This window comes from Bufo gargarizans, chromosome 7, assembly GCF_014858855.1.
Source record: "Bufo gargarizans isolate SCDJY-AF-19 chromosome 7, ASM1485885v1, whole genome shotgun sequence".
NCBI lineage: Eukaryota > Metazoa > Chordata > Amphibia > Anura > Bufonidae > Bufo > Bufo gargarizans.
This window is the reverse complement of record NC_058086.1, coordinates 180,115,528-180,139,827: the sequence shown is the minus strand read 5'-3', so window position 1 is coordinate 180,139,827 and position 24,300 is coordinate 180,115,528. Positions and strand designations below refer to the sequence as shown.

The window sequence follows — 24,300 nt, the reverse complement described above, 5'->3', positions numbered from 1 at the left end:
ACCCTTTGTGTTAGGAGTTTGGTACAAGTGCAAGATTGATTCAGAGAGTGATTCTTTAGGACTCAGACCTAGTCTTCTGAGGGGTGAGAACATGTAGCTCCTCTCGCTATCTCAGCTAACACTAGAACAAACTAGGGGCAGACTTAGTTCCATCTATTAGCCTCTACAAGGGATTGTGTTAACCCTGACTGATCCATACAAGATGTTTGGGTACAATACAACACATCACAACATTATGTAGAACCAAATAATATTAGATATCAATAAACAATTTTGCATATACCCTGGCAGACTGCACTATTAGCCCTGGGAAACGCCACTTGGTCTCTTATCATCAAATTTGCATATGGTTCAAAAAGCATCTTTTTCTGGGGCTATGAAAATAAAAGGACCAAAGTAGTGTTTGTGATACTGTCTAAGTCAGGGTACCAGGAACTGCTTAATGCATGCGGTAAAATACTCCCTCTGACAGCTACGGACAGAAATCTAAAGGGGCACATTTATTAAGACCGGCGTTTTAGATGCCAGTCTTAATAAACCCCTACGCTGGAGGTGGTTCCACTGAAGTTATGAAGAGGCGCCGGCCTGTTCATAACTTCAGCAGATCCTCTGCCAGTTTTAAATGTAAGACAGCTTCCTAGGTGTACAAGATAGTAAATGAGACGGACCTGCCAGCCGGTCCCCTTCCCCACCCACACCACGCTCACTTTTGTAGACCTGGCGTGAGCGGGGAGAAGTCGCACCTGAAATGTGCCTAATATAGGTGTATTTCAGCATAACAAATGACCCCTTAAATATGGATCTAAATGCAATTTGTCCAAACATCCTCTATATTTTTGGCCCTGTTTCATTTATTTTACAGTTTGTGTTGTTTCAGTGCATCTTAATTATGCAGTATTTTGGTGTCCATTCATATTTGAAGATATAACTACAGGTACAAATAATGATCGGTAATATGGACGGTCATAGAAATGAAAAACATTTATCTATACTAAAGGTTCTGTCTTCAGGCAACCATAACTTTTATGAGGAGATAGTGGCCATCTATACATCACCTGGACATGCTAATTATTGAGTTATGCAGGCGCCTCAAGAAAATAGGGGGTCATTTATCAATGAACGACATTTTCCACAGGCCTTGTCATAAGTTAGGTGCATCCTCCGGCAGTCCAGCTCTTAGCTGCAGAAGATTTCAGTCATCAGCAGTAAACTGGTGTAAATTATAGTGAATATACAAGTGCCATCGGGCCCATCCTCACCAAACCCCCCCCCCCCCTCTTTTCAGATAGTGGCAAGGGCAGTGTACACATTCCACGTGTGCCTAATTTTAGGAACAGTGGCATTGAAAAAGTTTGGAAAACACGTGCATTTTCCTATTTACCAATAATAATAATAATTACTAAGTTGCGAATCACAAGACAATCCTGTATATAAAGATGAATCTGGCCAAGATCACCATATCTTAAGGCCTCTTGCACACTTGCGTTGTCCGGATCCGTCGTGTACTCCATTTGCCGGAATTACACGCCGGATCCGGAAAAACGCAAGTGAACTGAAAGCATTTGAAGACGGATCCGTCTTCAAAATGCTTTCAGTGTTACTATGGCAGCCAGGACGCTATTAAAGTCCTAGTTGCCATAGTAGGAGCGGGGAGCGGGGGAGCGGTATACTTACCATCCGTGCGGCTCCCGGGGTGCTCCAGAATGATGTCAGAGTGCCCCATGCGCATGGATGACGTGCCATGCGATCACGTCATCCATGCACGTGGGGCGCCCTCCTGACGTCACTCTGGAGCGCCCCGGGAGCCGCACAGACAGTAAGTATACTGCTCCCCCGCTCCCCACTACACTTTACCATGGCTGCCAGGACTTTAGCGTCCTGGCAGCCATGGTAACCATTCAGAAAAAGCTAAACGTCGGATCCGGTAATGCGCCGAAACAACGTTTAGCTTAAGGCCGGATCCGGAATTAATGCCTTTCAATGGGCATTAATTCCGGATACGGCCTTACGGCAAGTGTTCAGGATTTTTGGCCGGAGCAAAAAGCGCAGCATGCTGCGGTATTTTCTCCGGCCAAAAAACGTTCCGGTCTGGAACTGAAGACATCCTGATGCATCCTGAACGGTTTTTACTCCATTCAGAATGCATGGGGATATGCCTGATCAGGATTCTTCCGGCATAGAGCCCCGACGACGGAACTCTATGCCGGAACAAAAGAACGCAAGTGTGAAAGAGCCCTAAGACACCTACTAGGTAGCCTATCCCTACTTGGCATCAATATCAGCATGAATTTTATTCAATGCAAAACAAAACAATAATTGACAACTAACCATCATCTTTGAAGTATTTTTAATCAGTGAAGATGAACCCCCCTTCTGTTGCTTGGCTGGTCGGTATTCACACTGTAAAGTGGGTTCATACAGACACCAGGGAGGCAGTCTTATTACTGGCACATTGTGCACTTCATCGCTAATCAGTGATAATATTGTCACCACTAATCGGTGGAGTGAATAACATTGATTATCTCATGACAATGGCACCTGTCAAGGCATGGGATACATGAAACATTGACACCAGGTCAGTTATTGAAGTTAATGTATTGATAGCAGAAATAATTGGCAATTTTAAGGATCTAAGCAACTTTGACAAGGACCAAAGTGTGACGGCTAGACAACTGGTCAGAAGATCTCCAAAGTCTCAGTTCTTGTGGGATGTACAGTTCCACATTTTGCGTACCGCACATGGCCGGCACTATAATAGAAATGCCTTTTCTTGTCCATGTCTGCGGACAAGAATAGGACATTTTTTGCGGAATTGAAGTGCGGATGCGAAACGGAAGTGCTGTCCGCATCTTTTCTGGCCTCATTGAAAATGAATGTGTCCGGATCCATTTTGCGGACGTGTGAATGGAACCTTAGAAGAAGAAAAAACTGTGAACCAGCTGTAGGGTAATGGGTGTTCAAGGCTCATCAAATCATGTAGGGAGCAAAGGTTTGTTTATTTGGTGAGATCCAACAGAAGAAATACTCAAGGAAAAATGGCTATAAAGGTAATAGGGGTCTTCTAAGACTTTTATACTGATGACCTGGACCCCCCGCCAATCAGCTGTCTGATAAGGTGAGTGCTGTGGCTTTCTTTCTGCTCACCAAGCACAGCACCGTACATTGTATAGCGGCTGTGCTTGCTATCTCTCACACAGTGCATCACGGTTTGCTTCACATGTAGCTGCACAGCTACAAAGTGGTCAGAGTATTCATGCTGACCCCCGTCTACCACCAAACTGTTCAAAATTGGCACATGAGCATCAGGACTGGACCAAGGATCAATGCAAGAAGGTGATCTTGTGTCATTGCTCACATTTTCTTATGCATCATGCAGATGCCCCATGTATTTACCCAGAGATTTACAGTTGCAAAAAAAAGTATGTGAACCCTTTGGAATGATATGGATTTCTGCACAAATTGGTCATAAAATGTAATCTGATCTTCACCTAAGTCCCAACAATAGACAATCACAGTCTGCTTAAACTAATAACACACAAATGATTAAATGTTACCATGTTTTTATTGAACACACCATGTAAACATTCACAGTGCAGGTGGAAAAAGTATGTGAATTTAATAACTGGTTAAACCTCCTTTGGCAGCAATAACTTCAACCAAACGTTTCCTGTAGTTGCAGATCAGACGTGCACAACGGTCAGGAGTAATTCTTGAAAATTCCTCTTTACAGAACTGTTTCAGTTCAGCAATATTCTTGGGATGTCTGGTGTGAATCGCTTTCTTGAGGTCATGCCACAGCATCTCAATTGGGTTGAGGTCAGGACTCTGACTGGGCCACTCCAGAAGGCGTATTTTTTTCTGTTTAAGCCATTCTGTTGTTGATTTACATCTATGCTTTGGGTTGTTGTCCTGTTGCAACACCCATCTTCTGTTGAGCTTCAGTTGGTGGACAGATGGCCTTAAGTTCTCCTGCAAAATGTCTTGATAAACTTGGGAATTCACTTTACCTTTGATGATAGCATAGTTGGGATAAGGTTTTGATGTTGGTCTGCTGTGCCTCTTTTTCTCCACACATAGAATATTTTGCCAGTACTGCTGTGGAACATCCAGGTGCTCTTGTGCAAACTGTAAACATGTTTTTTTTGGACAGCAGTGGCTTCCTCTGTGGTATCTTCCCATGAAATCCATTCTTGTTTAGTGTTTTACGTATCGTAGATTCGCTAACAGGGATGTTAGCATATGCCAGAGACTTTTGTAAGTCTTTAGCTGACACTCTAGGGTTCTTCTTCACCTCATTGAGCAGTACGCGCTGTGCTCTTGCAGTCATCTTTACAGGACTGCCACTCCTAGGGAGAGTAGCAGCAGTGCTGAACTTTCTCCATTTATAGACAATTTGTCTTACCGTGGACTGATGAACAGCAAGGCTTTTAGAGATACTTTTATAACCCTTTCCAGCTTTATGCAAGTCAACAATTCTTAATCGTAGGTCTTCTGAGAGCTCTTTTGTGTGAGGCATCATTCACATCAGGCAATGCTTCTTGTGAAATGCAAACCCAGAACTGGTGTGTGTTTTTTATAGGGCAGGGCAGCTGTAACCAACACCTCCAATCTCATCTTATTGATTGGACTCCAGTTGGCTAACACCTCACTCCAATTAGCTCTTGGAGATGTCATTAGTCTAGGGGTTCACATACTTTTTCCACCTGCACTGTGAATGTTTACATGGTGTGTTCAATAAAAACATGGTAACATTTAATTATTTGTGTGTTATTAGTTTAAGCAGACTGTGATTGTCTATTGTTGTGACTAAGATGAACATCAGATCACATTTTATGACCAATTTGTGCAGAAATCCATCTCATTCCAAAGGGTTCACATACTTGCAACTGTATATACCCAGTAAAGTGATGGCACCAAGATTCTCTATGGAAAAAGACAAGCTGGTAGAGGCAGTGTGAAGCTCTGGTCAATGTTCTGCTGGGAAACCTTGGGTCCTGGCCTTTATGTGGATGCTACTTTGATATGTACCACCTACCTAAACATTGTACAGACAAAGTACCCCCCTTCATGGCAATAGTATTTCCTAATGCCAGTGACTTCTCTTTAGCAGAATAATGCCCCAAGTCACTCAGCAAAATGGTCTTGACCACTGGTCTGCAGAACATGACAAAGAGTTCAAGATCTTGGCCTTCAAATTTCTCCTTCTCAATCTGATTTGCAGGCTGTGCTGGAAAAACAAGACCAATCCATGGAGGCCTTAACCTCACAATTTACAGAACTTACAGGTTCTGCTGTTAATATTGTGGTCGTAGATACCACAGGACGTTTTCAGAGGTCTTGTAGAGTGCATACCTTCATGCGTCAGAGATAAAACTACACAACAATAGACAGGCAATTTAATGTTATTCCTGATCGGTGTAATTACAAGTGGGGCGTGATGGAGTTTTATAAGTAATGTATGCTGTTACTGTAGCTAACAAATGAGCATATAGAAGTTGTATTGTATACTTGATCAGACAGGGCTTAGACCACATTATTTTCTCAATGACTCCAGAAAATCCCTGTGTCTTATATATTGTCTTAAACTGAAATGAACCAGTGAGCATCACAGATTTTAATATATTTAAAGTAGGAAATCCTCTTAAAAGGGACCAGCAATATGATGTAATCCCATGAGAAACTATGTGCAACCTGTGTGCTACAGAAAGAACTGTATGATTGATTTGATGGTATTTCTCGTACATTCATACACTGAAGACGGCAGGTTCCTTATTATATATCTGTCACAATATTACTGGACCTTCTGTGCTCACCAGCAGAAGTGGCCATGTGTTAAGTCTATTACTATGATACTGATGTTTTACAGTGCGGAGGTTGCGATGTGGCTAATTTGCTGCCGGTGTTCAGCAGAAAACAACATGAAACACTTTCCTAGAAAACCCTTTGCTGGGAAATTGATGAAATGCCAAAAGTAAAGAAGAAAAAGTTCAACTGAAGACGTTCACCACTTGGATAAATTAAAGATGTTTCCATCTGAACTGGTTCTGCCAATAGATTATAGTTCAGTTCAATACTCCGCATGATGAAATCTCACTGGATTAGATAGTGATGCTAAAATCATCAAATCAATGAGGAAATCTGCAGGTAAGGTGTATAGGATGTCACACGACTGTCAGAACAGTATTTTCCCATTGACTTCTTGTTTATCACTAGACTGTGATGGCTCCTACCAATTTTCTTTAATCCTATACTCCCACATCAGATCCTGACACATATTCATCAGAAGTAGGCCATCAACAATATAAAAAATGTGAGATTTTTCAATTGGTGGACAATAGTCTCTAATTAATGCCCCAGTAATAAAAATTATAGTATTTAAAGAGTTACTGTACGTTCACGAAATTTAATTTAATTTAATAAAGAATGGTGTAACTAGCAAATGTCTAAATCATTTCATTAAAAAAATCTGTTTGCATTCACCTGAAAAAAAAATAAAGCTGTAAAGTCATAGACATTAGGGCTCTCACAGCCACCTATCTTGCAGTCCACTGCTTGATGTTCCGAGTAACAGAGACACAGAAGACGGCAGCGAGAGGAGGTAGGGGAATGTCAGACAGTGATGGTCAGTTCGCAGTGTTCGCCAGAGAACACATGCGGGCTGCCATCTTTAGTAAGGTAGACTCACCCGTCCGGCGATGCACAGGAAATCAAATGCAGTCACCGGGAGCAGGCAGTTCCAAGAACAGCCCGATGAAGGCCCCCGGCGGCAGTTCTTGGAACTGCCTGCTCCCGATGACTGCATTTGATTTCAGACCGGCACCCGGCACAGGTAAGGGCTTACCTGTGCATCGCCGGACGGGTGAGTCTACCTTACTAAAGATGGCAGCCCGCATGTGTTCGCTGGTGAACACTGCGAACTGACCATCACTAGTGTCAGAGCTAGCTAAGATTGTGACCCTGATAAGAGAACTGCTTCTGCACTCTTGAGCATTACAGGAGCCTCCTGTGTGTCTGTATGTGTGATTTATCTCTCCTTATCTGTGGTGTGAGCTTCGGAGCTGAAAACAAATAGTGGGAAGTAAGGGAAAGGACGTCACGGCATACAGTGCTAGCAGAAGGTAGATGCATCCGGCTTCTGAATGACATGCATCTTAGGGTGGGTTCACATCAGCGTTATGGATTCCGTTTTTGTTTTCCGTTATGGAATCCATAAGGCGGAATTCAAAACAGAAGCCTTTAAAAGGCATTCAGTTTTGATCCTTCATAATACAAGTCTATGGGCAGCATAACGGATCCGTCCTGGTTTCCATTATGCAGGAGTCCAGCCCTGCATAACGGAAACCAGGACAGATCCGTTATGCTGCCCAAAGACTTGGAATATGACGGAATGCAAAACGGGAGCCTCCTGTCGACAGAACTTTGTTTTCCGTCTTGCATAACAGGAACCAGACGGATCCGTTATGTTTCCCATAAACTTCTAATATGGCGGATCAAAACGGAATGCCTCTTAAAGGCTTCCGTTTTGACTTTTGTCTTATAGATTCTGTTATATACCGTTATAACCATACTGTGTCACTGAAACAGGGATTTTTTTAGGAAAGCCCAAATATACAGTGCCTTGAAAAAGTATTTATACCCCTTGAACTTTTCCACATTTTTCACATTACACCCACAAACTTAAGCATATTTTTGGGGATTTTTGTGATAGCAGATCAGGCAGAGGATCTAGAGTATTTTCAGACAATAGACAACACCCCCCCCAGTATCAGAATACCTCTTGCACCGCAAAAAGACACCGGAGGTTCCCAAATAGAGGACCTCCAAGTGGTTAATCTGTCACAGCGTACCCTGTCCTCTTCTGAAATGGAGATCCTTAGAAAGGGACTTTCCTTTGTCCCTCTGCAGAAATTTACATGCAAGCTAAAATGGAATTTTTTTTCCTAACTCATGACAAACACGTATGTCAGGAGTTGGGGATTAGAGTGGAGGAGTTAGAGGATGTTCGGCTATTGGCGGATCTATGTGATGAGGGTGAGAGAGGCATTGGTGATGGTCCATTCACAGATTTGAGAAATCCCTCAAAAATGTTTCCCCCCATGAATGACAATACGCCTATTAATACCTTAATCTCCGTTGTCACTCAGGACCTTCATAAATTGAAGGGTCAGTACTTTGGCTCTGACAACCTTAGCCCCAATGAAAGAAAAGCATTGGGAGACCTAGAGGGAGATTCCAATATAGTCATTAAACCCTCAGACAAAGGGTGCAATATTGTGATATGTGCCTCAGAATATTACAAGATACCACCACATATAGACGCCTCCCCTCTGATCCGACTCAAAATTTTAGGAAACAACTATCTGAACTTCTCAATGAAGCCCTGAGGGATAAGCTTATCAATAAAGCTGAATTGGACTTCCTGCTACTGAATTTTTCGGTTCGGGCTGTATTTTACAGCTTACCTAAGCTTCATAAACAGAGCACACCAATGAAAGGCAGGCCCATTGTGTCCGGTATTGGTAGTCTCACGGCCAATGTTAGTACATACATTGACATGATACTGAGGCCATTTGTGGCAAGTTTACCATCCTTTGCCCGGGACACCATGGATGTCCTACAGCGCCTGGAGGGTATTCAATGTGATGAAGACACCTGGCTTGCTAGCCTAGATGTGGAGGCCTTGTACAGCTTCATTCCACATGATACTGGGTGTTTAGCTGTGCGGGCCTTCCTTCAACAGAGGGGCGAACATCTTAATCGACACAATGCTTTCGTGATGGAATTATTGGACTTTGTCCTGAGTCACAATGTGTTCCTCTTTGACTGTCAAATTTTCCACCAGCTCAGGGGAGTTGCGATGGGTAGTCCCTGTGCCCCTACCTACGCAAATCTCTACCTGGGCTGGTGGGAAAGAGAGGTCGTCTTCAGTGAAGCTATGGAGCAGTACACGTCGTCGATACTAATCTGGATCAGATATATCGACGACGTGTTTATACTGTGGAAGGGGACCAAGGACTGTTTCACCCAATTCATAGCTGAGCTCAACAACAATCAGCTAGGTCTATTTTTCACGTCTGACATTAATGAGCGTGTAATCACGTTCCTGTATCTGACTGTTGCTGTGGGGACAGATAGGAAGATCACTACTAATCTGTTCCGCAAGCAGACTGCTACTAATAGCCTACTGAGGTGGGATAGTGGCCATCCCCTGATTCTCAGGAGTGGCATTCCCAATGGCCAGTACCTGAGGGCTAGGAGAAACTGCTCAGAAATGAGGGATTTCAAGGTGGCTGCCAATGATTTGAGGACACGGTTTATGCGCAGCGGTTACCCTAAGCAAACACTCAAAAGAGCATATCATCACTCTATGAGCGTTAGCCGTGATCAACTACTGGTTCCCAAACAAAGTCCGCAGGGTCATAACATTCCAAGGATCATAGCCACGTACGATAAAGCAGAGAAACAGGTACGTGAGATCCTTTAGAGACATTGGCCCATCCTGCAGTCATAGCTGATATTGGCGAGTTAGTGTCAGATCGTCCCCCCATCACATATCGTCAGAGTTCCAACATAAGCGATCGTCTGGTTCACAGTACTTACCTACACCCAACACCTGATACATGGCTCAAAAATACACTAACTGGGACCTTTCCATGTGGAGCATGCATCATTTGTAGTAACATCATGAAGAGGACATACTTCACTAGTCAAGTGACTAAGGAAAGATTTTCCATCAGACCCTTCATTAGATGTACATCAGTGGGAGTTGTGTATTTGTTGACTTGCCAATGCGGTGTACAGTATGTGGGTAAGACCAGGCATGAATTACGGAGACGTATTGGTTAACACCTACTTGACATTAAAACTAAGCGCGACACATCTGTGGCACGCCATGTTTGTGATCACCCTGGTGGCAATCCAGATGTGCTGAGGGTCCAGGGGATTGAAAACATTGTGACATCCATTCGCGGAGGGGACATTGATGTGCCATTGCTCCGCAAAGAAACCGAATGGATCTTTAAATTGAACACGGTATACTTCAAGGGATTAAATGAGGCAGTTTCATTCTCCTGCTTCATCTAAGAGACCATGGGTCATGAGACGTGGTCCATCACTTCGTCACCACCAGATGTTCTGGCTGTCACATATGCAGAGTGTGTCTGGAATTATGTATTATGTTACCATCCTGCATTATGTACGGGATGGCAATTTTCGTTATAGATGCTTTTCCCAATTGACATGGCTATCTGTGGTGCTAATTGATGCATTAAATGGTGTTACTTCCCCTGTATAGGCTTCCTTTATACATCCTGACTAATTCTTCATAGCGATGTCACTCGACTATTTATACCGCATTCAAAGGTCCCCTCATACAATCGAGCATATCTGTGCTCCTCCCCGTGAGTGCATTATGCTGTATTGTGCGACGGTCACGCCATGGAGCGTGTCAGAGGACGCGCCTCCTTCCCTGATTGGAGACCGATGCCGGCACACACTCTCGGGGGGCGGGTCTTAGATTATTTATATCCGGCGTGTGTCTGGCCGTACACGGCCATCACAGCGCCGATGTACGCACGCTACAGTGCGGCAGCTTTACTTCATCTGACACTGTGAAGAATTAAGTTCGCTCCTGATGATACATGATACACACCAGTCAAGCATGTGAGAGGTGCGGGGAGTGCTGAGGGAAGCGCTGTGCTTCCTCTACTCACTCTCCAAGGTCTTCCTCCGAGCCCTGCTCTGCATTGTGTCCTGACTGCGTACAACATCAGGTCATAGTGCATGTAGGCACGCTGTGACATCAGATCACAATGCAGCGTGGACTCGATAACGGCCAGGGAATGGTAAGTGAATGGCAGTCCATCCGGAGCAAGTGAGGTAGGTTTATTTATTTATATTTTTAATGTCTGATCTGAGGTTTGATGGGGGTCTGATCTGAGGCTGATTGGGGGCTGATTTGAGGTTGATGAACTTGGGGGTCTGATGACAGTCTGATCTGAGGCTGGTGGGGGCTTATCTGAAGCTGATGGGGGGCTGATTTGAGGTTGATGGAGCTTGGGGGTCTGATTTGGGGGTATGATCTGAAGTCTAAAAAAAATGGGGTTTGATAAGGACTGGGGGTCAGATCTGAGGTCTGATAAAAAAAAAATATTTTCTCTTATTTTCTTCCTCCAAATCCTAGGTCCCTCTTATAGTCCATTGTGTCTTGTAGTCCGAAAAATACAGCACATTCCTGTCAGAACACAGTGTACACTGTAATCCAAAGTAATAATAGTTATCTCAGCCACCAATTTTTGTGCCTTTACTAGAAAGGTTTCTGCGCTTGGATGAATATCATCCTTGTATAGAGGCTACACTCAAATATAAGGGTGGGAGACTCATGTAAAGATAAAATTGCGCTTTTGTTTTCAGTACTATAGTGACCTTGTACGTTACACAAGGTTCGTTTTAGGTGTACATTTTATTCATTACACAAAGCATAGCATGAAAAAGAGAAAAAGTTATATTTTTTCAGGTTTCATTTTCCCTCAATAAGACCTGAATTGATATCTGCTCTGATTTTATATAATAGGAAAGCTCCTTGTGTTCTGCAAGAAAAAAAAAAAAAAAAACAGGAAAGGAAACAAAAAAAAAACACCTTTAGAATCCAGCATTCAAAAAGGTGAATTTTTCCTCTTGTCATTAAGTCCCAACACCCCAGGTCATAAAAGGGTTAACATTCAATCTGTTTTTAGCTACACACAATTTTAGAAACACGCAGATCTGCATGGTTTTGGCAGCTACACATTGCGTGGGTCTAGCTTTAAAGGGAAACTGTCAGCAGTTTTGATCCTGCAAAACTGCTGACAGCACTCTTGGGCAGCTGGCTGAGCATACTTTTGTCTTAGCTTTGATTAGCAACATCAATGTGCAAAAGAGCAGTAAATTCTTCTGCCACAAGTGCTCTGAGGGCAGTGCCTCACAATAAATTACCACTACCCCTCTGACCTGCTCTGATTGAGCTCATTACAAAGTGACTAAGCTATAGTGGCCAACTCTCTGCTGTAAATGGGTACTAGACACCCGGGTTCTGACTTCTGATCAATATCAGCAATCAAAGACTGTAAAAAGGTAAAGGTGAAAGGTAAAGGTAAAGATGTTCGAAATCTGAATGTAAGGTCTTGAGATGTTGGTCAGATATAGAGATATTTGACCACATAATCCTTTACTTTTAATGTCAATAATATATTAAAAATATATATTTTTAGATTTGTTTGAATCAAATATTCTATTTATTAGATCATTATAATATTTTTACAGTCGAATATATGAAAAATGTTAAAACAATATGTATTATGAGTATTGAATATTATACCTAAGGGGATTTTTGTTTGTAACTGCCCCATCTCCAGTTGGCCATTGTTACAAGAACACTGTAATACAAAGTAGAATTCAAAAATATCTAGGTCCTAAGCCAGCAAAGCCTATCCATAACACCACCATACAATATCAATGTCTTTATTTGTCTTTATTTATATTTATGTCATGAACATTTTACGAGGCTGAAGTTGGTTTCTTATTCGTCCAGTTTCTTATACATTACTATGACAAATAAACCTTTTTTTCTCTTATTCCTCTGCAGTAAATCTGTTTTTTTCTACATAAATGTTAAATATTATTTGTGAACAATCAGATTAATAAAAAAAATCTATATTATTTGTGTTTTTACTAAAAAAAAGATAGTGAAAAATGGATGAAAAAATATGCATTTTGAATAAGTAACTGAGGAATTTAAGGGGTTAAGCGCCGTTGGACCACTGATCTAAGGGTGGAAATATAAAGAGTAAGGACCCCTCCCTAATACCCAACTGTACCCAGCCTGACCCAAACTGTGGATTGGCAAGAAAACAGGTGTCAACCTTGGCAACTATATACATTTTGAGCATTTTGAATAAGTAACTGAGGAATATAAGGGGTTAAACGCTGTTGGGCCACTAATCTAAGGGTGTAAATATATAGAGTAAGGGCCCCTCCATAATACCCAACTGTATCCAGACTGGCCCAAACTGTGGATTTGCAGGAAAACAGGTGCCAACCTTGCCAACTATATACATTTTCAGCATTTTGAATAAGTAACTGGTAATTTTAAGGGGTTAAACGCTGTTGGGCCACTGATCTAAGGGTGGAAATACAAAGAGTAATCTACATTGTAGATTAATATTGAAGACATGATGATGAAGGAATACATAATTAAGTGCTAAAGAAAGTGCTAAATATACCAGACTATGTTTTAGATTCCTCACAGTCACCCCCTTTTGCTTTGATGACTGCTTTGCACATTCTTGGCATTCTCTTAGTCAGCTTCACGAGGTAGCCACCTGGAATAGTTTCCCAACAGTCTTGAAGGAGTTCCCATAGGTGCTGAGCACCTGTTGGCTACCTGCTGAACACAAGATACAGTCCTGATCAAAAGTTTAAGACCACTTGAAAAATGGCAAAAAATCATATTTAGCATGGCTGGATCTTAACAAGGTTCCAAGTAGAGCTTCAACATGGAACAAGAAGAAATGGGATTGAGACAAAAAAATTTTTGAGCATTCGATTTAATGAAAACAACGAATAAACTGAAACAGGCTGTTTTTCAGCTGATCAAAAGTTTAGGACCACACCTCCAAAAAAAAACTAACCCCCCCAAAACAGAAATCCAACTTCCAAATATGAACTCAGTAATGAGTAGCTCATTACTCGTTATTGTTTATCACTTCAAAAATTAGTTTCGGCATGCTTGATGCAAGCGTTTCCATGAGGTGAGTGGGAACATTTCTCCAAGTGGTGAAGACGGCCACACAAAGGCCATCTACTGCCTGGAACTGTTGTATATTTTTGCAAACTTCCCTTGCCATCCATCCCCAAAGGTTCTCAATTAGATTTAGATCAGTGGAACGCGCAGGATGGGCCGAAAGAGTGATGTTATTCTGCTGGAAGAAGTCCCTTGTCCTTCGGGCATTGTGTACTGTAGCGTTGTCCTGTTGAAAAACCCAGTTATTACCACACAGACGAGGGCCCTCAGTCATGAGGAATGCTCTCTGCAACATCTGGACATAGCCAGCGGCCATTTTACACCCCTGCACTTCCTGAAGCTCCATCGTTTTACTGAAGGAAAAAGCACCCTAGACCATTATGGCGCCCCCTCCACTCTGGCGCATAGAAAACATCTCAGGTGGGATCTGCTTGTCATGCCAGTAACGTTGGAAACCATCAGGACCATAAAGGTTATATTTTTTCTTATCAGAGAATAAAACTTACTTCCACCTTTGAATGTCCCATGTTTAGTGCTCTCTTGCAAAGTCCAAACGAGCAGTTCTGTGGCGTTCAAGGAGACAAGGTCTTTGTTTTTGAAGCCCTTCAGTCTCAGATGCCGTCTGATGGTTATGGGGCTGCAGTCAGCACCAGTAAGGGCCTTAATTTGGGTCGAGGATCATCCAGTGTCTTGACGGACAGCCAATTGGATCCTCCGGCTTAGTGCTGATAAAAAATTTTGGGGGTCTTCCACTTGACTTTTTTGTTCCATAACCCTCAGGATCATTTAAGAAATTCCAAATGACTGTCTTACTGCGTCCCACCTCAGCAACGATGGTGCGCTGTGAGAGACCCTGCTTATGCAGTTGAACAACCCGACCACGTTTAAAAAAGGGAGAGTTTTTTTTGCCTTTGCCATCACAATGTGTGACTACCTGACAGAAAATGACAATGAATCCACATCTTTGCACAGATTTGACCTTTTAAAGGCATGTGGTCCTAAAATTTTGATCACCTAAAAAACAGCCTGTTTCCATTTAATCGTTATTTTTTTATTAATTGAATGCTCAAAAAATATTTTGTCTCACTCTTATTTCTTCTTGTTGCATGTTGAAGCTCTACTTGGAACCTTGTTAAGATCCAACAATGTAAAATATGATTTTTTACCATTTTTCAAGTGGTCTTAAACTTTTGATCAGAACTGTGTATTCTATTCTACCTGTAGAGACCTTTCAGGGTTATTGAGTTGTGAGATTAGGGTGGCTATTCTGCTGTAGGCAGGGACCTGTAATGATAGAGGTGTTTCAGGGAAAGCCCATCAACTCTTGATGAACTTGGTAGCTTGCGCCAAATCTGGCAGTGGGTGCACACTTTACTGGACAGGTTACTTGTGTCCCATCAGTTTTGCAGTGTCCCATCAGTTAGGTAGAACTTATGTCTGTTACTACTCCCATGATTTTACTCCAGTTCTTTTTTTTCTGAAATATTTTACGTTCTGCTTGCATTGTTGCTGATATATAGAGTAACTCTGGTAGGCTGCCTACTTTTGAGAAGATTCACAAATGTTCCCTTGTTCGGAGATGGTTTCTGAACTGTAGTGACTGAAGTATTTCATCTACAATTGTGGGGTGTTGAGCAGTCTCAAATGCTTATCTCTTCTTGTTTCAAGCTACCGTACTTTCCCTCCACTATATGTATCAGTGCTATAGCTCTCTATTGTCTGATGCAAACCCATAAGAAACACATTCCATTAACCTTATAAAACATTTTATTTGAGTGTCAGCTTATTCTGCCTTCTTGATGTGCACTGTTAGATTATTCCTGACTCTTTGCCGTATAAAGGCACGGGACTGAACTACATGTACTTAGCAGTAATATTCTTAAAAATACGTGGGTGTAAAATCTACTCTGCATTGATTGTATCTCTTCACAATCTTCATTGGGATGATGTCATCTCATTTATCCCTTTTGTCGCTGTGCTATAATATATGTAAGACTTTTATTTTCCAGTCAAGAGCTATAGATCACAAACAAAACCTGCATATACTTACTGTTGCCGCAGGTCCTGCAAATGCCAAGCAAAGCAACATGAGGAACGGGATAGATTCTTGAGTAGGTTCAATGTAGGGCATACTAAGGCTTCTGTCATAGCAGCTAAAGCCTGAATGAACTGGCTTGAAGACATCTGTCAACTCCAAGAAGTAGAGGCTCACCACAGATGAGGCCAGAATAGGCAGCTATAGTAAAAAATAAAAAAGAGAAAATTAAGTCAATATACGTACTATGTACAGAAAACAAAGCGCTTAGCACTGCACAATCATGCATATTAAATATAGATTGCATATTTAAAACAGACAGTGTGTTAAAAATGTAAGTTAGATGTCTGCTGCTCTGCGAAGTCTTGCGTAGTATGTATTAGTTGCTGGTAGCTATCTGCTTTCCTTGGGAACCATTTACTCTTCTTCGAGACTTATGACCCCTTAGAGGAAAGCTTTCGCTTATTAAATATCATCTACCCCACGCCAGTAATATAGTCCGACAACGCCAGCAGCAGATACTGGACATGTCTAAAAATGTTCACAAAATGGTGTCAGTCTAGAGTCCCTAAGACCTTCAGAGGTAATGGGCCTGAAGACTCACCCCCCATCTGTACAGATCATGTGCTCATCAATGATAACTTTTATAATCACCGCACACATGGGACAAATCATCAAAAAAGTCAAATAAGTTATATGTAAATTACCTGATTATAAAACCCTAGCAACAAATTATTAGCTTGATGGAGTTTTTTCTGGAATGATGGGCCAGTGAGATCCAGGCACAGGGCCTTAAATGGATTGTCCAGTTTTTGAAGAAAGATCTATACTGGTCCCTGACGCTCAGTTCTGTTTCCCTTGCTCTCTTCATTGGACTTCCTGTCCCTGGTTGTCAACTTTCTGCACAGGTGGGGTCTCCTGTGCCTTTGCAGCTAATGACTGGCCTAAGTGGTGAAGTGTCCTTAAGTGGCACTTCACTACCACTGAAGGTTACATGCTGCTTGGACACATGTCACTGCTGAGGTCAGTCATTGGCTTCAGTGGTGCAGGTGACCCTGTCCATAAAGGAATTTACTAGAGAGCAGTTCAGTGGAGAAGAATGGCTCCTGCTGGGTAGAGGGCAGATTAACCCCTTCATGACCCTGGGATTTTCCATTTTTGCGTTTTCCTATAGTCCTAACTCTTTTATTTTTCATTCACATAGCCTTATGAGGGCTTATTTTTTGCGGGACAAGTTGTAATTTCTAATGGCACCATTCCCAGTTGCATTTCATGTAGTAGGGAGCGGGAAAAAAAATCCAAAAGGGGTAGAATTGGGGAAAAAACGCAATTCTGATAAAGGTTTTTATTTTTATTTTTTACACTGTACACTATGTGGTAAAATTCACCTGATATGTTGATTCTCCAGGTCAGTACGGTTCCAACGATACCACACTTGAATAATTTTTGTTGCGTTTTAATACTGAAAACAAAAATAAAACCTTTGAGGATTTTTTTTTTCATAACCATATTCTGACCCCTATAACTTTATGGGGCTGTGTGAGGGCACATTTTTGGGTGGGATGATCTGTTATTTTCAGTGATACCAATTTTAAGTTTGTGCGACTTTTTGATCACTTTTTATAAAAAAATGATTGGGTAGTTGAAGTGACAAAAAAAGACAAATTGGCTGTTTTTATATTTTTTTTCCCGCTACGCCATTTGCCGTATGCCATTAATATTGTTATATTTTAATAGTATGGGAATTTTCGCACGCCCATGATGTTTATTTTTTATTTTAAGGAAAGTGGGGTTATTTGAACTTTTTTTTAAATATTTGTTTCAATTTTCTTTTCCTCCCCCCCCCCCCTTTTTTTTAAATCACCTTGGGTGACAATAACTGGCAATCATTCGATTGCCCATAGTATTCAGTGATGGCTAAATAGCCATAATTGAAGACTTTAATTGCACTATATCAATACAAGGCTGCCACCTAGTGGCTTGTATTGATATATACATCTAATTGACTCTGAAGCCGGCATGGGGCTTCGGTCAATTAGATCGAGGTAACAGGTCCCCCGATCTCAGCCGGGGAACTCTGTTACTGTGACTTCTGATTCCGGTCTGCACAGATGCCGTGGTCACATTTGACCACAGCATCTGAAAGGTAAGATGTATGCGATCAGCCTTTTGGCTGATCGCATACATGTGCCACGGGTCTCTGCTATTTAAAATAGCAGAGTCCATGCGGCCAAGGCGCCCGCTGCAAGCGAGAGCGGGCGCCATGTTTAGGGATCGGACCCATGACGTACAGCTACGTCATGAGTCCTTAAGTGGTTAAAAAAAAAAAAAAAAACTGGACAACTCTTTTAACCTACTTTCCATACACTTGTGCAATATAGTTTTGTACTCCTCAAATTTAAAGGGGGTTTCCAAGAATACAATATTGATTGCCTATTTTCAGAATAAGTAATCAGTAACAGATCAGTAGAGATTTGACTCCCAGCACCAGCGCCGATCAGCTGCTTAAAGGGTCTGCAGTGCTTGGACGAGTGCCGTGGCCTCCTCACAGCATGCAAAGGGCAATGCTGTCCATTGGATAATGGCTGTGCTTTATATTGCATTCCAAGACTATTCACTTAAATGGGACTGAGCTGCACATAGACCATATGACAAATGAGCGTGATGTCACTTGCCTAGGAAGAGGCTGCAGCGCTAACCGGAGCACTCCAGCACTCCAGCCACTTCAAACAGATATGGATGCCCTGTTCTTAGAGTAGGTCATCAATATTGCATTCCTACGAAAACTCCTTTCATAAAATCTTATTAATCTTTTTGTAGTAATAACACATTTGTACACATAACATTTTTCTATAAAACGAGATCAACGGTTGTAAAGAGAAAACATTTTCATGAAACAATTAAAGTTTAATTATGAATGCTATTAGCTGCATCGCAGAAAGAAAATATTAGCAATTATAAAGCAATATTTACGGAATATGTTGTGCAGGTTTACAAAATAATCAAAAGTACTGTACGCTAGAAATAACATCAACATATAACAGACCCTTGATGAAACCAGGTTCTAAATGAAATATTGGCCACTATTTGACAATTAGGGGTTGGAGATGTCTAAAGCCTTTATAACATTGTAGGTTATGGCAGTAGAATTATTTTATAAATGTCTTCTGCCATAATGATGAAACTGACATTGTGTAGGAAAGAACTAGAAACAGAAGTAGTTCAGTAACATCACATCATGCTCTGAAAATAAAATGCCATGAAAATATATATTTTTTCAAGCTATTTGTCCTATAGCCCACAGCTTTGCTGAAAGAAATGATGTATACATTTGCAAATACAGCATACCTTTCAGCTATGTCATAAATATCCGTATTGTCTGTGATAACAAATCAAGCTTAAAGGGATCGCCAGTATTTTTCTCCATTATTTGACTAATGTACCGTTTCTACATTATCAAACATTTGGATGTACCTTTTTATTTCATGTTTTTATTTCTAAGTAGCAACCAAAAGTTAAACAAATCAGAATGTTACCTATTTTTGATTCTTAACCCTTTGGAGACATGGCAATATTTGTTTTTGTATTTCCATTTTTTACTTCCCTCTTTTTGAGAACCATAACTTTTTTTTTTTTTTTCGTTCACATGGCCATAAGAGGGTTTTTCTTTTGTGGTCCAAGTTGTACTTTCTAATAGCACCATTTACTGTTTGATACAATGTAGTGGGAAATTGATACAAATTTCCAAATGGGTTGGAATTGGAAAAAAACAAAACTATTCTGCCACTGTTTTATGTGTTTTTTTTTTTACAGTGTTTCCTATTAGTGTTGAGCGCGAATATTCGAATCGCGAATTTTTTTCGCGAATATCGGCACTTCGCTAATTCGCGAATATTTCGAATATAGTGCTATAAATTCGCTATTTCGAATATTCGTTTTTTTTTTTTTTTTAATTGTTATATTTTTTCCTTTCCCACTTCCCTAAAGTTGTTCTTACCTGTCCTTTGGATTCCTGGCTTCCTGGCTGCTCCAGTCAGTGCCCGTTGCCGCTTCTGCCGCCTTCCGTGCTCATGGAGCGTCCCCATCTCCATGGGAACGTCTCCATATACTAGAATGTACTGTCGGATTTGAGAATTACGTTGAAATCGCAATTGCGATTAATATAACACGAAATAATCGCATTTGCGATTTCAACGTAATTCTCAAATCCGACAGTACATTCTAGTATATGGATACGTTCCCATGAGCATGGAATATAGCATTACTAAGTTAAAATCGCAAATGCGATTATTTTGTGTTATATTAATCGCATTTGCGATTTTTTTTTTTTTTTTTTTTTTACTATGGTTGGCTTCAATGGTAGAATTAGCGAATATGACGAATATATTCGTTATATTCCACAAAACGAATATACGAATGTATTCGTTATATTCCACAAAACGAAGATAACGAAGTATTCTGCATCTCAGTTATATCTACCTATTCATCAACTTCGCTAATTCTAGCAATCATATAGGACAGTTTACTATAGAGACAGCTAAGTATAATTCGCTATGCGATTATATGACTGCTTTTTTTTTATATAAATAGAATAATTATAATACCTGATAATTATTATAATCTATTTATATAAAAAAGCAAAGTAATATAATCGCATAGCGAATTATACTTATCTGTCTCTATAGTAAACTTTCCTATATGATTGCTAGAATTAGCGAAGTTGATGAATAGGTAGATATAACTGAGATGCAGAATACTTCGTTATCTTCGTTTTGTGGAATATAACGAATATATTCGTATATTCGTTTTGTGGAATATAACGAATATATTCGTCATATTCGCTAATTCTACCATTGAAGCCAACCATAGTAAAAAAAAAAAAAAAAAAAAAAAAAAAATCGCAAATGCGATTAATATAACACGAAATAATCGCATTTGCGATTTTTATTTTTTATTTTTATTTTTTATTTTATTTTTTTACTATGGTTGGCTTCAATGGTAGAATTAGCGAATATGACGAATATATTCGTTATATTCCACAAAACGAATATACGAATATATTCGTTATATTCCACAAAACGAAGATTTTTACTTAGTAATGCTATATTCCAGGGATCAGCAACCTCCGGCACTCCAGCTGTTGTCAAACTACGACTCCCAGCATGCTCCATTCACTTCTTTGGGAGTCCTGAGAACAGCCATGGAGGTGTGCATGCTGGGAGTTGTAGTTGCACCACAGCTGGAGTGCCGAAGGTTGCTGATCCCTGCTATATGCCATGCTCATGGAGCGTCCCCATCACCATGGTAACGTCTCCATATACTAGAATGTACTGTCGGATTTGAGAATTACGTTGAAATCGCAAATGCGATTATTTCGTGTTATATTAATCGCATTTGCGATTTCAATAGGAGAGTAGCCTTTAAGTTTAAAAAAAAAAAAAAAAAAAAAAATTTAAAAAAATCGCATATGCGATTTTTTAAATCGCATATTATTCGCGATAACTAGCATAATGACGAATATTCGATTTCGACGAATATAAAACGAATATTCTATCGAATATTCGCGAATTTCGTCGAAATCGAATATGGCACCTGCCGCTCATCACTATTTCCTATGCGGTGAAACTGACCCATGCCCTTCATTCTCTGGGTGAGTACAGTTACAACAATACTGAGAAGAAGAAAGTTAGTTTTCCAGGGATTCAAAGTACTTTTTATTCGAAAGTTTAACTTTGGTTCAAATCGATTTGTACCCAAATCAAATCTTGTGGTCGATTTGGACAAATTGACACAAAATTAATTTTAGGAAATTTCAGGCCTTTATGGACAAATTGCTGCAGAGAAGCCACTATTAATAAACAAGAGGAAGAAAATAATGGCTTGGACAAGAAACACAAGGAATTGACATTACCAGTAGACATCTGTTCTTAGGCTTGATCTCTGATGAGTCAAAATTTTAGATTTTTCTTTCCAACCTCCATGTCCTTGTGAGATGCAGAACAGGAGATTCAAAAAGTGTTTTCTAGATGTGTGGTTCACACTGTGAAGCATGAAGGAGGAGGTGTGATAGAGTGGGGGTGCTTTCCAGGTTACATGTTGGTGATTTAGTCAACAATTATGGCACATTTAAACAATATGGCTACTACAGTGACATTCCATTGCATCTGGTTTGCATTCAATGGGACCATAATTTGGTTTTCATCAGGATAATGACCCCAAACACACCTCTGTGCTATGTAAGGTCTATTTGACCAAGAATTAAGTAACGGAGAGCTGCCTCTGATAACATGGCCTCAACAATTACTCAACTTTAATCCAATTGAGATGGTTTGGGATGAGCTGGCCCAAAGAGTCAAGATAAAGCAGCCAACATGTGCTCAGCAGCTATGGTAACTCATTCAAGACTGTTGGGAAACCAAGGGGGCAACTGTGAAGAATCTAAAATGTAAAATATGTTGTGGTATATTTACCACTTTTTGGTTTACTAATTAATTCCATATGTGTTCCTTCATCGTCATGTCTTCAATATTAATTTGCAATGTAGAAAAAAAAACAAAAAAAGCAAAACCATGAAATAAACTGTTATGTCCAAACTTTTGACTGGTATTATATTTAGAAAAGAGAGGCCCATATACAAAATAAGTAAAGACCTATCAATCAAACTGAGCAGGGCAGGGAGAAGCGGCACAGACTCTTCTCCCAATTCACAGAACCATGTCCCTGTGTCAAGCTCATTTTTGAAACTATGCTTTCTTTGAAATACCACAGTTTTTCAGAGTTAGGCCTCGTTCACACTTCAGTGTTTAGTCAGTGATTTCCATCAGTGATTTGTGAGCCAAAACCAGGTGCGGCTCTAAACACAGAACAGGAGCAGATCTTTCCCTTCTACCTCATATCTGTGGAGGCTTTACTTCTGGTTTTGGCTCACAAATCACTGATGGAAATCACTGACCAAACACTGAAGTGTGAACGAGGCCTTAAACATAGCTGTCTGTAATGAGGGGACCTGTTGGGGTTCCATACTGCCCATGCATGAAATGGATGACAGTTTTCCTTTAGAACTATGGAAATCTTTGGCAGGATAATGACTTCACATGGGGCAGGAGAAATCACTGGTCATGATCACAGAGTTCTCAATATTTATTTATGTACAGATCACTAATAATACTTTTTTATATAGATGGTTTTATTGTTTTACTTTTAAAGGTATATTTATTGAGACTACAGGAGAACATATATGGTTTCACTCATTGCAAACAAAAAAATTTAACCTTGTGCGCATCATAGTGTTGAGCGGGAATATTCGAATAGCGAATATTAATCGCGAATATAGCAACTTCGCTATTTCGCGTATATTACGAATATAGTGCTATATATTCGCTATATCGAATATTCGTCATTTTTTTACATCTGAAAACATGATTCCTCCCTGCTTCTTTCTTGTGGGTCAATGAGTCATGTCACAGCTAACCTGTGAAGCCAGCCTGCTGTAAAATCCTGCAGTGAGGAAGGTTCTGTTGGTGTAGTTGAAGCTCAGCTTGGTAGTTGTTGGGTGGACAATCATATATTTAAAAAAGTTTTCCAGAATTTTTAGATTGATGGCCTATCCAGGGTTTATATCTGATCAGTGGGGGTCTCGGTGGCTCCGGTGCTGGAAATAGGAGTCAGAACTATACAGCTCGGTCCACAGTGTAGTGGATGGAGCTGGTTTCTGCAGGGCTGCCCCCATTAAAGTGAATAACAGAAGCACTGCAGTAGCCATCTCAATCCACTACACCGTGGATAGACCTGTGCAATTGCAGAGCCAGTGCTACTCAAGAACAACTGACTAGTGGGGTTGGAGGGGTATCATATCTCCACCAATCAGATATTGATGGCCTCCCCTGAAGATAGGTCATCAATATAAAAATCCTGTCTACCGCTGCATCTTTCCACACCAGTTGAATTGGAAAAAAGAAAACAGATGGAAAATGCTGTTTATGGTGTTCTGTTCTTTACCATCTGTTCAACCACACATGGAAAATGTTGATCTGTGGTTCTGATAATATAAAAAAAAATCCATCCCCACTTAAAAACACCTGGGGCTTCTGCTTGCTTACTCAGCCTAACACTCTTCCTGTCCTCTGGTGACATCGTACATTTACGTGTCTATTGAACTGCTGTGACTTCACAAGTGGATTCTAGTAAGCTACTATAACAACACAACTGTGTTTCTGTCATTTGAGCTTTTATGACATCACACATGAGTTTCATTCAAGTAAGCTACGATGACATCACAACTGTTTGAGCCAGGTAGGTTATTTTACATCACAAGTAGGTTGTAATAATATAAATTACTATGACAATACAACTGTGTGCTTGTTGCTTGAGCTTTTATGATGTCATAAGTAAGTTTTTGTCAGGTAAGCTAATATGACATCACAACCTTTTCAGTCAGGTAGCTTATTGTGACATCACAAGTAGCGTTTTGTCAGTTAGGTTGATG

At 40.6% G+C, this 24,300-nt stretch overlaps 1 protein-coding gene across 2 annotated transcripts in view; it reads right to left on the bottom strand.

Annotated features, from left to right (window-relative positions):
- The window catches only part of PLPPR4 (phospholipid phosphatase related 4), a 153,678-nt gene that overhangs the window by 71,993 nt on the left and 57,385 nt on the right, over positions 1-24,300 (bottom strand). For both annotated transcript variants that reach the window (XM_044302266.1, XM_044302267.1), the window contains exon 2: positions 15,831-16,016. In XM_044302266.1, the coding sequence (XP_044158201.1) occupies positions 15,831-16,016 (186 nt within the window). The remainder of the gene's footprint in view (positions 1-15,830; positions 16,017-24,300) is intronic.